The sequence below is a fragment of the Dipteris shenzhenensis genome, chromosome 25 (genome assembly GCF_047967505.1).
Source record: "Dipteris shenzhenensis isolate YYH24624 ecotype China chromosome 25, Dip_SZ_1.0, whole genome shotgun sequence".
NCBI classification, from domain to species: Eukaryota; Viridiplantae; Streptophyta; class Polypodiopsida; order Gleicheniales; family Dipteridaceae; genus Dipteris; species Dipteris shenzhenensis.
Window position 1 is genome coordinate 52,818,444 of NC_141620.1, and position 15,196 is coordinate 52,833,639.

At 44.1% G+C, this 15,196-nt stretch overlaps 1 protein-coding gene across 2 annotated transcripts in view; it reads right to left on the reverse strand.

Annotated features, from left to right (window-relative positions):
• The window catches only part of LOC147886048 (protein CNGC15b-like), an 83,819-nt gene that overhangs the window by 35,794 nt on the left and 32,829 nt on the right, over positions 1-15,196 (reverse strand). For both annotated transcript variants that reach the window (XM_087396468.1, XM_087396466.1), the window contains exons 6-7: positions 10,240-10,520; positions 9,883-9,994 (exon numbers count right to left, since the gene is read on the reverse strand). In XM_087396468.1, the coding sequence (XP_087252594.1) occupies positions 9,883-9,994; positions 10,240-10,520 (393 nt within the window). The remainder of the gene's footprint in view (positions 1-9,882; positions 9,995-10,239; positions 10,521-15,196) is intronic.

The window sequence follows — 15,196 nt, forward strand, 5'->3', positions numbered from 1 at the left end:
AGATGGGATGCAAGAGATGCAAATGCACATTCATGCATTGCTTTATCATGCAAGAGAATCATTATTCCACACATCCGTTCTTGCAGGACAGCAAAGGATGCTTGGGATAAATTGGCTTCTCTATATCAGATTTGCAATGAAGCTCGTGTTGCATATTTGAGAAGGCAATTACAGGAAGTGAATATGAATGAAGGTGAGACAATGGATGCATATTTGACAAAGGTCAAGGACCTCATGGAACAGCTTGCCCACATTGATGAGGTGGTGCCAAACTCATAGCTTGTCAATACTACATTGAATGGACTACCAGATACATATCAAGGGTTTGCTACAACCCTTCGATTAGTGGCCATGGGTAATCCAGACCACTATTCTTTTGATCAACTAGTTACTTTGCTTTTGCAGGAAGAGCAAAGTAGAGCTAACAGACAAGCCATTATTCCTGATCATGCATTTGCTTCACAGCAGACAGGAAGAGGCAAGGCTTCCAAGCCTATGGGCAAGCCAAAATCTGTGCACAGTAGCTGCAATTCCTCTACGCATAGCAGCTGCAATTCCTCCCATGCATCTAAAAATACAGCAGATAAGGCAAAGAAGAAAAGATGCAACTATTGTCGCAAGCCTGGACATGACATTTCAGAATGCAGGAAGCGCATTGCTTCGGAGAAAAAGAAAGCAGGATTGACAGTTAATGCCTCACATGCCATTGAATCCCATCAGCCAGCAGATGCTTCACATGCACATGCTCTTCAAGATGATTGGGCATGGGCTGTCCATTGCTCATTTGATCCCTCCAAAGCTGATGCACTCTTTGCTACTAATGATGCTCAGTCCTAGTACTTTGATAGTGGAGCTTCCAAGCATGTCACATCTTGCAGACAGTTGTTTCATTCTCTAGCTAATGCACCTCGAGGGGGGACTGTTACATGTGCCAATAATGCTTCATATGCTGTAAAAGGAGTTGGAGATGTGCAGCTCACATCCATTTCCAGCCATCCTGTCACTCTGACAAATGTTCTTTTTGTGCCTGGAATTGAATCAACTTCAGCCATTCCTACTTCAGGTTTCAGAGTAACTTTTGATGGCTACAGATGCCTAGTATATGATCTTCGTGATGACAATGCCATAGTTCTCACTGGCACTTTGCAAAAAGGGCTTTATCACCTTGATCATCATTCAGCTGCACTTTCTACTGAAGCATTGGCTATTTCAAATTCACAGCTTGCTGAAACTCATCTTTGGCATGAGAGAATGGGCCATCTCAATTATAGAGCTCTTGCAAAGCTACATTCACAGCAGATGGCAAATGATGTACCTCAGACTCACACAGTTTCTAAACATGTGTGTGAGGGTTGTCTTTTGGGTAAGATGCATCGATTTCCTTTTCAAAAGAATTGTCCAAAACTCTCACAAACGAAATTGCAACTAGTACACAGTGATGTCTGTGGCCCAATAAGGACAAATGCCATTGGAGGATACAAGTATTTCATGACTCTCATTGATGATTTCACAAGGTATTGCTGGGTATATCCTTTGAAGGCCAAATCTGAAGTTTTCTTATGCTTTCAGAGATGGCTGAATATGGTTGAGAATGAATCAGGATACAAGCTTGTCACCCTCAACACAGATAGGGGGGGGTGAGTATATGTCAAAGGAGTTTGATGCATTTCTATCCTCACGAGGCATTATTCACTCATGCACTACTCATTACACTCCTCAGCATAATCCTGTTTCTGAAAGGAAAAACAGGTCCACAATGGAGATGGCCAGATGCATCCTTAAGGCCAAGTCTTTGCCCAATAAATTTTGGCTTGATGCAGTAATGTGTGCCAACTATGTGCTGAATAGATCACCTACACGGGCATTAAAGACTATTACACCTTATGAAGCATGGAAAGGCAGGAAGCCTTCACTTTCACACATGAAAGTTTTTGGGTCTCTTGCATATGTTCACGTACCATCTCAGCTGAGACATAAGCTTGATGACAAGGCAATCAAATGCATATTCATTGGTTACAGCCAGGAGAGCAGAGGGTATCGGTTATGTCAACCAAATACTGGGAAGGTTATTGTTAGTAGAGATGTGATCTTTGCTGAACATTCAGCTTCTCATTAGAAGAGGATTTTGAGCAGCAACATGAGCCTCCTGCAGGCCCTCCACTAAGCAATAATCAGCCACCACCTCATGCTGATTTGCAGGTTTCTCTTCCGGCACAAAATGATCCCACTACTCATGATGCAGTCATTGAAGAAAGAGCTGTCAATAGACAGCAAAGGCAAGTTCCCAGATGGCTTCTTGACACATTGAGGGACAGCAAACAAGATCAGCCTTTTGCTGCCCGGACAAGATCAGGGAATAGACAGCATGGTCACTTTCTTGAGTTTGCACTCCTTGCTACACCTTGCAATGAAGAGCCTTTGTGCCATAAAGATGCTTTTGACAGCAAAGAGTGGATGGATGCAATGAAAGCTGAGTTACAATCTATTTCCAAAAATGACACTTGGGAATTAGTAGATCTCCCACCTGGCAAGCATGCCATTGGAACGCGGTGGGTCTACAAATTAAAAAGAAAATCCGATGGCATCATAGATTGATAAAAAGCTCGTCTTGTTGCAAAAGGGTATGCCCAACAACAAGGCATTGACTTTGAGGAGACATTTGCTCCCACATCCAGGATTACTACCATTCGATGTGTCATTGCCATTGCAGCCCATCATCATTGGCAAGTGCACCAACTTGACATCAAGACTGCCTTTCTTCATGGGGATCTGCAGGAAGAAGTCTATGTCACACAACCTCCTGGCTTTGAGGTTGTTAATGCTGAAAATAAGGTATGCCGGCTTAGAAAAGCTCTTTATGGTTTAAAGCAGACACCCACGGCATGGTATGCCAAAATTCATGCACACTTACTATCCCTTGGTTTTCAGAATAGTCCCACAGAACCCACTCTTTATTTCCATGGGAGTGGATCTGATTTCTTAGTGCTGATTTTATATGTGGATGATATGCTTATCACGGGCCCAGATACTCAGCAAATTGCAGCTTTCAAGGCTGATTCGCAGCAGATTTTGGACATGTCAGACATGGGACAGCTCCATTATTATTTGGGCATTCAGTTTGCTCATGTTGAGGGGGGTGTCATGATGCCAAGTATATTGGACAGCTCCTTAATCGTTTTCAATTTGAGGATTGCAAGCCAATCTCTACTCCAGTGGACCCTGGCTTCAAATTCTCAGCTCATGATGGGAGCCCACCATGTGATATCACTCTTTATCAGCAGGCTGTTGGATGCCTTATTTATTTATGTCACACCAGACCTAACTTGCAGTATGCAATATCTCAACTCAGCAGATTCATGCACATGCCCAGTTCACAGCATTGGCTAGTAGTGAAGAGAGTCTTCAGATATCTCAGAGGCACTCAGGATTTAGCCCTCTTCTATGGTGATCAGGGTTCACTTACCATGCATGCTTACACGGATAGTGACTGGGCAGGATGTTCCGACACCAGAGTGTCACATACTGGCAATTGTTTTTTGCTTGGCAATTCATGTATTTCTTGGCTCAGCAAGAAGCAACCGACAGTTGCCACGTCTAGTTGTGAGGTTGAGTACAGGGCAGCCTTCACCGCTACAGTAGAGTGTGTTTGGCTTCGACAGTTACTTACAGATCTTGGTATTTGCCAGACATCCTCCACTATTGTCTACACTGACAGCCAGAGTGCTTTGGTCATTGCGTGTAACCCAGTGTTTCATGCGCATACCAAGCATATTGAAGTTCACTATCATTATGTTCGGGAGCGGTTGTCAGCAGGAGACATAGAGTTGTCCTATCTTCCCACAGAGGACAACATCGCAGATATGTTTACAAAGGCACTTCCTCGTCCCAGGATCGAAGTCTTCCGACAGGCTTTACACTTGGTTCCCTTTGTTACATGATCTAACATTCCTTGTACATTCATAGGTGGCTATATCCTTTTGGATGAACATGTGCCACCATGACCAGAAACTACCAGGTATTCTGAGACGTTTCCAGAGTACTTCAGCCCATCCCATGGAGGGGGGTTTGTAGGCCATCTTTTGGTGGTTCTAGTGATGCCCTATAGACCATGGTATGTGCCTTGTAGGCATAAGTGTAGGCACTTTTAGTGTTAGTGCCTTCTATGCCACATAGGACACTTAGTCCTATGTGACACCTAGGACACTTAGTCCTAGGCCTAGATACAAGTACTTTGTACTTGTGTCTATCTAAGTTTGACATGACTTCTCTTCGACTCGTCCTGTAGCTGCACTCTCACTCTCTCTCTTCGTTTGGCACCTTCAATCAGGAAGAGAATACCCTGAAATAGTGGCGACCAGGCCCACAACAAAGGCGGCCTGTAGCGCCCCCCCCGGCTTGGCGTAGGAAATTTTCTATCTAAAATTTTCCATCTCAACCGCTACACCTGACACAAGCCCTGGTTGCCCTACCGCCACCCATGTCCAGATATACTTTGATCATGCTCTCGATGCGGTCTGAGAGCCAAACCTTTCAGACCACCCTTCGAGATGATACAAAGCTTGCCCATGCCCCAGACACCTTAGTATCGGTGATTCAAGATGCTGCCTCCAAATCATCCCCATGCACAACTCAATGGCCTTTAGCTGGGCAGTGTCATAGAAGTCACGGTTTGATGCTGAGTGTCAAGAGGTGACATCCCACCTCATACGCTAATCATTCCCAGTAGGACTCGATGCCCTTTAGCTGCGCAATGCCCTAAAACTCGTGGTTTGACATTGAGTGTCAAGAAGTGAGATTGCACCTCATATGCAACTCATACAGAGCTTGCCCATGCATTGGACACCTTAGCATCGGTGATTGAAGATGTTGCCTTCAAATCATTCCCATGCATGACTCGATGCCCTTGAGCTGGGCGGCGCCCTAAAACTTGCAGCTTGACGCTGAGTGTCAAGAAGTGAGAGCACACCTCATATGCAAGTGGGCTCTGAAAATTTGGTAGCGTCCATTGACGCTGAGTGTCAAGAGGTGAGAGCACACCTCATATGCAAGCGGGCTTTGAAAATTCGGTAGCGTCCAAGATGGCAAATTTTCATGCCACCTTACACACCATAGAGGCACCCTCACAGGCTACATGAGGTTATCCTCTTTTTAGGGGAAGGGATCCCATCATGGCATGGGGGCTTCTATCCAACAGCAAGCCACCCATCCCCATCACGGATCCGGCAATCTGGAACACACACACCACATCACTCCATGACACTCAGGCTAGGCACCACCCACTATGTCCTCTCTGCCCAAGCCCACCACATCCACCCTATTTATTGCATGGAATGTGTGGACTGCACTATGCTGAGTCGATAATAGAAGAGCCCAAGACCATGAGGGACTATGGATGGAGCACTCTGCACATGGGCAAGAGGACTTGGCCCCAATCCTACCACAGATGTTCAATGACACCGTATGCCATGGGTTACCCCCCTGCATGGAACACTACCACCATAGGACCGATACACAAAGTAGGGGACATCGTGGATATTGGGAACTACCGCACTCTCATGGTTGGCCACACACTGGCTAGGATATGGATCTATACTGGAGAGAGAGGTGGGCGTTTTCAAAGAGCCTCACAGGCAATGAGCTTTAGGACAGGCTGGATTCCGGAGACAGCACTCTACATCACATCTTCACTTTGTACACCATCATCGAGGAGGTAAAATCGAGGTCTCAAAAAGTCTACACTTGTCTTTTGGAAGGTCTTCAACACAACTCCATGATCTCATACGTTATGAGATTTCAAGAGATGTATATCCTGTGAGTCGTGATCTAGGTGGTGCTAAGTCTATATGAGTCAGATAGAAGAAGGGTACAAACCACAGGCAGCCTGTCTGACTGCATTGAGAGAATAATCGCTGTGAAGAAAGGATGTCCCCTCTCACCGACATTTTTTGGACTCTACATCAATGAGACCAAGACCTTCATTGACCGACTTGCAGGTGAGCGGTCATTGCTTACTGACCTAATGATACACATACTGCTATACACAAATGATATCATAGTCGTATCTTGTAGGCTTACAATGACACTTAGAGGCCTTAGAGGTACAACTAGAGATTACAGTGCTTTGAGGCACACTTCCAAGATCCCTCGATAAAGGGGTGGTTATTTGATGCCCTAGTGTGGCCAACCACCATGTATGCAGCATCCTTGTGAGAAAGTGATCTCCTGATAGCTCAATGCAAGAGGTTTGAGAGGCTACAATGATTATGGGATCCAAATGATTGAAAGCAAGCCCTCAATCCCTAATCAGATAGTATAGGCAGAGCTTGCCATGACTGGTGTGAGTGAGAGAGAGAGAGACATGCCAGGGAGTGAAGAAATGGAAGACAAATGTAGAATCCATGAAGGCTTTCATTCATTCATCATCACTAAATGAGACACGTGAAGTACAAGCCTTATAGGCTACACGCTGACACACTTGTACTAAGCGCATATGGGATAAGTCCCATAGTGACACGTGGCACTCACACATGACACACACATGGACTAGTACTAGATCTCCTAGTACTACACATCACATCAACACACTCTTTGGTTATGATATCTCCAACACCCCCCTTCAGAGCAAAAGGTGTGAGACCTAACATGAAAAGAGTAGACCGATCCCCCCTCCACCACAATACTCCGAAGAGAAAGTCCAACCATCCAACACCTCTCGTGTGATAATGACTTCTCAGTCAGCTTGCATCCAACAAGGGCAAACCATCACTCATCACCCTCCCTTACTCCGAACCGGGTAGTCAATACCATCAAACCAAAGTAAAAGACAATACATTCATTTTTGGGGGACAACCCAGGGCAGAGTACCTCTTATTGACTCCAAATACATTCATTTTAGAGGGACAACTCAAGGATGAGAACCTTTATTTGACTCAACACAAAAACATATAACATAGAGGGCCTAGAAAGTCCAAGAACCCAAGTCATAATGCTCCTCAAATGATAGGCCGTAAACCTCAGCTGTAGCTGCTTGTCTCCTCAGGGGGCTCGGCATATTTCTCAGCAAGGAGATTGGCATGGTGCTTCTCTTGTTCCTATTCCTCCTTCTTGAAGCAATGAGCTTCAATATGTCCTTTCCTCTTGCAAAACTTGCAAATAATATTCTTGTTGGTCTTTGCTTGTGCAAGCAAATGCGTGATCACCAGGAGAGGCAAGAGGAGCTTCCTTATTAAGATGGTCCTTCTCAATGAGTAGTGCCATCATATCATCAAACGTGGTAGTGGCAAGGCGAAGTACTTCAAGAGTTTGTTCAAAGTGGGATGTTCCATGCATGCTCTTCATAAGGACAGTCATCTTATCTTAATCATGGACTTTTCAAACCTAAAGTTGTTGAACAAGAGATTGAAACCTTGCTAGATGATCACTCAACTCATCATTCTCTTTCATTTTCAAATCATAAAACCTGAGCTTCAAAAAGACTTTAGAGTTGGTGATTTTATTACCAAACAATGCCTCAAGGCGATCCCAAATCTCCTTAGCTGTTGACTTGAAGTCCACGTGAGGGATAAGAGAGTCGGCCAAGCAAAGACCAATGAGAGCAATGGCCTTTGCATTCTGCATGGGGATTGCACACACAGATTCTAGATGTGACCCTAGTCTAGGAGGCAGATGGTTTGACAGAGCTGTTCAGCCATTCATCTAAGGATACACATACTCGTGCCTATGTCACACGATATGGACAGTACTTGCTTGACCTGTGACAAGGGGAGATGTACAATGGCTTATAAAAATGGCCCAAAGCAGAGCACCACACATACAATTCCCACAGGGGTGACCATGATGTCGTGGACTACATCATAGAGTTTCCTGCTTTTGCTTCACTGGTTTCCAATTTCACAGTTCATTTGCTTAAGCCCAGGGCTGGTACTCACAGATATCCTTCCACCTAGCCTTGCCTCACCCCATCCCACCCCACCTGCCACCACCCCATCCACTTACTATTGCTATGACTTCGATCACTCATTAGACCACATCTACGGCAACTATTGGCTACATTCTTAGCAGATATAGATAACCAGCCATCCACACTCCCTTCACTTGGCTGCACACACTTTCACAGTCAAGTCTGCATGGAAGCCGCCAGAGAATCTATTACTGAAATTGGTGATACGATGAAGAGTGCAGCAACGTTGACACTCTGAGTCCAAATAGGGACAGCCAAACAAGGAACAGACTGGGCGAGAGTACCGATACTTAGTGAGCTGCAAGAAACGACAATTTCTTATACGACACGTGCACACACTCTTGAACATCCTTTATAGTAGCGATTCCAAATAATTATTGATGAAATGCTTAGAGAAGAGATCACCCTGCTGCATTTAGGATCCAACCAGTCCGAACCTGATATCACAAACATTCCCAACTATCTCTTTACTATTTACGGCTACACAGCCACCAAGAACCTTCAAAAAGACCATGAGGGACTTCAAGCAGTGCTCATGGCCCATGGTTGGGAAATACTTACAGCTGAACCTGACCAAGCTTTTCAATGAGGCTTTCTACAAGGGTGGGGCTTCCCCTTAGCTTGTGGTTCGTACGAGAGCACCAGGTCACGCAGGCTTCAGACAAGACCATTCCACATCATACACATCTTGTCTCTTAATTGTTGATAGACAAAACATCACAAACATAAAATATATTGCTGTTTCATTTAATACTGAAGGCCTTTGATTCAGTACCACAATCTCGCCTCATTTCACAACTCCAAGTGCTAAGGCATTGCAGGTGCTGTCATTTGGGTAGTCATGGCCTTGTACAAGAGAGCGGTGGACAGAGTCGTACAGCACAGAAGATGCCAAAAGAGGTGAGTAGCAGCATCAATGTGAAACAGGGCTGCCCTTTATGTCCCACCCTCTTCGAACTATATATCTATGGGCTGGCCTCTTTTGTCCACATGCTCCATCTGAGGTGGTGTTCTTGCAATGTCACAATGCCAGGCAGCCTCACAACGTCCACTATTTCTAGCAACCAGATATAGCTACATACTGACAAATGGGGATTTTATGATTCTAGAGGAGATCGCAATTCCAGAACGGCGAATAATCAAATAGGAAGGGGAAAAATAACGGAGTCAGAGGGACAGGGATCCGCTGTGGATAGATGAGAGAGATACTTTAAAACTGGCAATGTCCTCTTCAAGAGAAATGGTAGGGTTTTGCAGGTATCGTGTACACTAAGAGGGTGCATTGAAAAGTGCTTTATTTGGAAGCAGAGCAGAAAGGGGGGAGAAAGCCACTAGGGGGAGCACTTCCATGCAACATAGAGGATGTCAAAAAGTAAGAACGCGACGTGGTCCACGCACATTTACACTGTATCAGCTGATAAAGGCACACCTCAACCCATGTGATTTCATTGTTTCACATACAAATGGCACACCTTGGCCAGCCTGAGTTACATTACACCCTACGCAAACTCGTACTTTGGAATCTATTACTTTTCTTTAATGACTGGGAGAAGCATTTTGGCTCTCCCTCTAGACTCCCATGCATTGCAGCAAATGGCATTTTGCTCTTCTCCTTGTGTTCAAAATGCTTAGTGTGTAGCTATCTTCTGACCCACATCTGAAAATATATAATTTCGTATATGATGTTTAAAAACATGTTTTGAAATGTCCCATCTCAAAACTCTTGACAACAATGCTCTTATCCTATTTATCATGCGCAATAGATAGAATGGATGTCACACAACAAGGCACACAAGGAAGGATGCAAGACTACGATAGAAAAACACACAAACCACCCATTACAAGGATAACACTAGAATTATGGAAATAGCAATAAAAGACTTCCCACAGTTGCCCTACTTTCAATTGGATGCAGACATTACCTGCATGTTACCAATCAGCCGAGCAAATAAGATGAGTCCAAGTATAGCGAGGATTATTGAAAACAGATTTTCCCCAACGTAAGAGCTTGTTGTCAAACCTTGTCCAAGTGTGCTGGAAAAAAACAGCACCCATCAGCAATCATTAAGCTGGCAAAGTGATAGATTCTAGGTTTCCTTGTCTTCATCTCAGAGCATCATACTTGAGTGCACTGGCATGTTTTTCTAAATTCCGTTAATTTGAGCTATTGAAGTTCATTTTCCTTTTCAAACTGGTCATCAAGATCATTCGAAATCAAAATCAGTAGACAAGTGAATTAAAGGAAAAGTAGCTTATAATCAAAGACTATGGAATCGCACCTCAGATTTCGCAAGCCCCACCATAAACAATAAAAGTACTTGACTAAAAACGTCCTTGTGGTTACAATGTTGTTCTTTAGAGCATCGCTGTATATTCCAAAACCGAAGAATGTACTATCAGCTTGGCAGTTTGACTGAACATCTGAAATGTTCCAAAGCTCCCGAGCTATAGTGTTACAATCAAGATATTCTGTCCTACAATCCGGTTGCATACTACATGCTCTGCGCCAGCATGTATCTTCTCGCTCAACAGCAAGGAGGTACCAGCAAGCACCAAAGAACTATCAAATATGCAAAGTACAAAGGTGTCAAACATAATATAAATGGTTTTCTGCATGTAAAAGCATAAATGTGAGCTGACAAGCCTGAGATGTAGCATAAACATTCACTTTTCAAGACAAATTTTGTTTTTCCCCCGGATGGTCTGATGTGTGCTGCATTGCCTTCATTCTAGGCAAATCACAGAAGTCTCTCTTAAGTGTGTCTATAGACCTTTTGAAGTTTGATGACAAAACTTATTCTTCCCATTTGCAGTTTAAAAGACTTTTAAGCCAATGGGCGAGATCCCATAAACACAATATAACCATCTCTTACATTTCAAAGTCTTCATGGCCAATGACATTTTGCCGAGAAAATCGAAGACCTCATGCAGCATGGCTGGACCATTTTTACAGCTGCAGGTTGTTTTTTACCAAAACAGCAAATGAATCATCATGATTTGTGCAAGTACAGGCCTGATTTATTGACTTCTCACAGGGAGGTGCATTGCCCCAATTTTTAATCTGATTTTGTGACATTTTGGTCACATTTCAAGGTGTATTTGTTGCCCTATATCAGGGATATTCACGGGGTAATATTTTTTGCTTGCATTTGGAGATTTGTTTCCTTCCCCTTTGCTCACATTTGCTGGCTTTCATGCCACTCGGGTTTAGTTTTTCCGGTACACAGTTTTCATTGGGGTAAAGTGCATTTTTGAGCCAAGCATTAGCTTGTTTGGGGCAGATTTGATTCTCTTTGGGACTATTCGAACAGTCAACTTTAGTTGTCCGATTGTAAGAACGTGGGACAGATTTTTGAGGCGCATCCTCAAGCCAAGACAATCCTTAGAAGCACAAACTTGCTCTTGTGAATCACCCTGCCAAGCAAGTCCCTTCTAAAACTCGGCTCACTGCCCAATGGCAATCCCTAGAAAGCATGAGTGAGCCCTTTACCAGCCCGGAGCTGCACCCAAGCTCATATGCCCGTGCACGTACCCAAGGCCACTGCAAAAAGCCCACATGAGATGTATGGTTGGCCAACACCAACCCCTTCACATGCTCGTACAAACTGTACAGCTGATCTGTGCATAAGAGTTCAACTCTGCCAAGCAAGCCACGGGAGAGCCTTGAGCTGCAGCCAAGAGTACCATGTGCAACATTTGAGAATCCGTACAGTAATCCAGTGCACAGCCGTTCACTTCAGCAGCAACTAAATGCATCATATGGCAGTCCGTATCAAAGGCCGTACGATTCCGTACTAACAGTGATGAGCAGCTCCATACAGCCGTACAACAGCAATTCATAGCCTTCCCCACCGCCGTACGATCACTAGCATCCTTCGTCTGTAGGCGCAAACTGCCCATGAGATCCTGTCTCCCTTACGTGACAATCCCGCGTCCATTTTTCTTGCCTGAAGCCTTCTGAGGTCTTCCTTACCAAAATCATTTGCATGGACATGCCACGTGGCAGCCCACGTTTTAAAATTGCCCCGAGGGCCTATGTGATCAAGCCAATGACCAACTTTAAATCTCATTTGCCCCTTGCCCTTCTAGTGGGGCAAAACCAATGGGCAACTTGTAGACCATCCTATGGGCTATCCATAGATGCCACTTATTCCTTGGTATGTGCCTTGTAGGCCTAGTTATAGTCAGTTAGGACTATTGGTACAGTTAGTTTATGTACCATCTAGGTCAGTTAGAACACTTAGTCTAGTTAGCGCAGTTAGCCCTAGGGTTTTGTTATGCTGGCTCTCCCTTGAGCCTCCTCACTTGTACTTGCAGCATTTTTTGATCATAGCAGCTCGTTTTCAGCTTTCTATCACTCTTTTTCTGAGTTTCCATTGCATGTCACATCCAACAGTGGTATCAGAGCAGGTTAGGGTTCAACCCTCCATCCATTGGCAGCCTCCCTGAGCTTTGTCCTCGCCTTTGGAGCTGTTTTGGCAGTCTTTTCAAGCTGTACGGAAGCTTTTCGCCACACGTGTGGGCATTGAATGCTGCTCCGTACAGTTCTATCGCCAAAAACCTCTTCTTTCGGGCTGCTACTGCATTTTCGACTGCCACAAGTGATCATTCTCCAGCTGGCTCTGCATTTCCGGTGCATTTGAGCCCTCAGCTTTCACACGTGTGGTATACGGTCTTACAAGACAGCTAAGAAAGCATGGGATCAGCTTGCATCTTTCTATCAGGTGCGGAATGAGGCGAGCGTTGCCTATCTCCGCAAGCAGTTGAAAGATTTGAAGCTTGATGAGGGTGGTAACATGGATGCCTATCTCACTAATGTGAAGGATTGGAAAGAGCAGTTGGCCAACATTGATGAGATTATGCCTGATTCTCAGCTTTGTTTCTACTACCCTTGATGGGTTGCCTGATTCATATAAAGGCTTTCCTACTACATTGAGGTTGGTTGCAAGGTTTCTCTTCTTCTTGAAGAGGAGCAAACTCATGTTAATTGCAATGCTTCTATGGCTAGTGATCAAGCATTTGCTTCTCATCACAAACACAAAGGTAAAGGCAAGGTTTCATCTGGAAAATCCTCTCATTCCCATGTTGATCATTCCTTCTTAAGGGGATAACAAAAAAGAAGAGATGTAATTATTGCAGGAAACCTAAGTATGATATTTCTAAATGCAGGAAGCGCATAGCATCTGAAAAGAAGAACAAAAGAGTCTCGTCTTGCAGTATCTCGTTCTTCTAGTGCAAAAAATCAACGTGAATCTGCTAATTTTGCACAAGACCAGCATTGGGCTTTCTAAGTTACATGTTAGTATAATCATGATGTTCATGATGCTTGTATGGCAGTTTCAGATGTTCATGATGCCTGGTTCTTTGATAGTGGTGCTAGCAAGCACATCACTTCATGCAGGAAGTTATTCAGCTCATTGGAGCTTACATGTCAGGGAGGCAGTGTCACATGTGCCAATAATGCATCATATACCGTGAAAGGTATTCGGCAAGTTGCTCTTACTTCTGTCTCTCATGGTATCGTTACTCTAGAGCATGTGCTTCATGTTCCAAGCATTCATAACACCTCATTTCTATTTCAGCCGTTGCTACATGTGGCTTTCATGTTCTTTTTTATGGTTAGGTGTCCAATGTATGATGCTACACATGCCTTTACCATGGTTTTGACCGGCACATTATCTAAAGGTCTTTATAGACTTGATGCTTATGACAGATGTTTGGATGATGATGCTGCACTTGTAGATGCACATGGCTTTGCTCTTAATTCTACCATGGCACATACTCATCAGTGGCATGAGAGGTTTAGACAACTCAATTTTGGAGCCCTGGTGAAGTTATATAAGGAGGATATGGTTGTTGATCCTCCCAAAATGCATATGCCTACAAAACATATTTGTGAACCATGCTTGCTTGGTAAGATGCACCGTGCTGTGTTTCCCAAGGATGGGAGAGTTGGTGCTTCACAAAAGCTTTATCTGGTTCATATTGATGTTTGTGGACCCATGACGGTTGCAGCTCTTGGGGGATTCTACTATTTTGTCACTTTTATTAATGACTTCACCAGGTACACTTGGATTTTTGCATTGTAATCCAAATCTGAAGTTTCTTCATGCTTAAAGCACTTTATTACCTTGGCTAAGAATGAGAGTAGGTTGCACATTGCTCACCTTAATACAGACAGGGGGCGTGAATACATGTCAAAGGAGTTTGCCGTGTTTTTAGCTTCTCATGGCATCAATCATCAATGCATGGTGCCTTATAATCCTCAACAGAATCCCGTGGCTGAGCGAAAAAATAGATCAATGATGGAGATGGCCAAGTGCATGTTGAAAGGCAAACATTTGCCTGATAAGTTGTGGTTGGATTCGGTCATGTGTGCAAATTACATCTTGAATAGATGTCCTACAAAGGCATTGCAAACTATAACACCTTATGAGGCTTGGATGGGTCGTAAGCCTCGCATTTCCCACATGAGGACTTTTGGATGCTTAGCTTATTCTCATATGCCTTCACGGAAACGCACTAAGTTGGATGATAAAGCTATCAAGTGCATTTTTATTGGGTCTAGTTCAGAGAGCAAGCGCTATAAGCTATATCAGCCCCGCATGGGCAAGTGTTTTGTCAATGGGGATGTTGTGTTTGATGAAGCTTCCACCATGCGTTTGCTAGACTGTCAAAAACATCCCATTGTTGATGCCCTTGACATATTTGACAGCTTGATGCCTTTGTTTCCATCCAATGCTCGAGATGATGCTCCATCTAAGGTAGTACCTCCTCCATCTGTTGGTCGTTTGTAGCCACATGTGCAACCAGAAATTCAGCTTGATATGCCTCTCATTAATGAAGATTATTTGCACAGGGCTCTTGATCAAGAAAGAGCAAAAATCCAACAGCCCATAAAGGTACCCCGTTGGCTCCTTGACACATTAAAAGGCAGCAAACAAGACTCTTGCTCTACCACGTACGAACGAGCAGCCCAAACGAGAGCAGCTGTCCGGAAAGAGCATGCTAGTTTTGTTGCTTATGCTTTGGTTGCTTCAGCATGCAATGAAGAGCCATTATGTCATCAAGATGCCTTTCAGAATGATGGCCATGCAAGCTGAATTGGATTCTATCCATTAGAATGACACATGGGAGTTGTGTGATTTGCCTCCTGGGAAGAATGCCATTGGAACTAAGTGGGTTTACAAAATCAAACGGAAAGTTGATGGTTTAGTGGACCGTTACAAAGTGCTA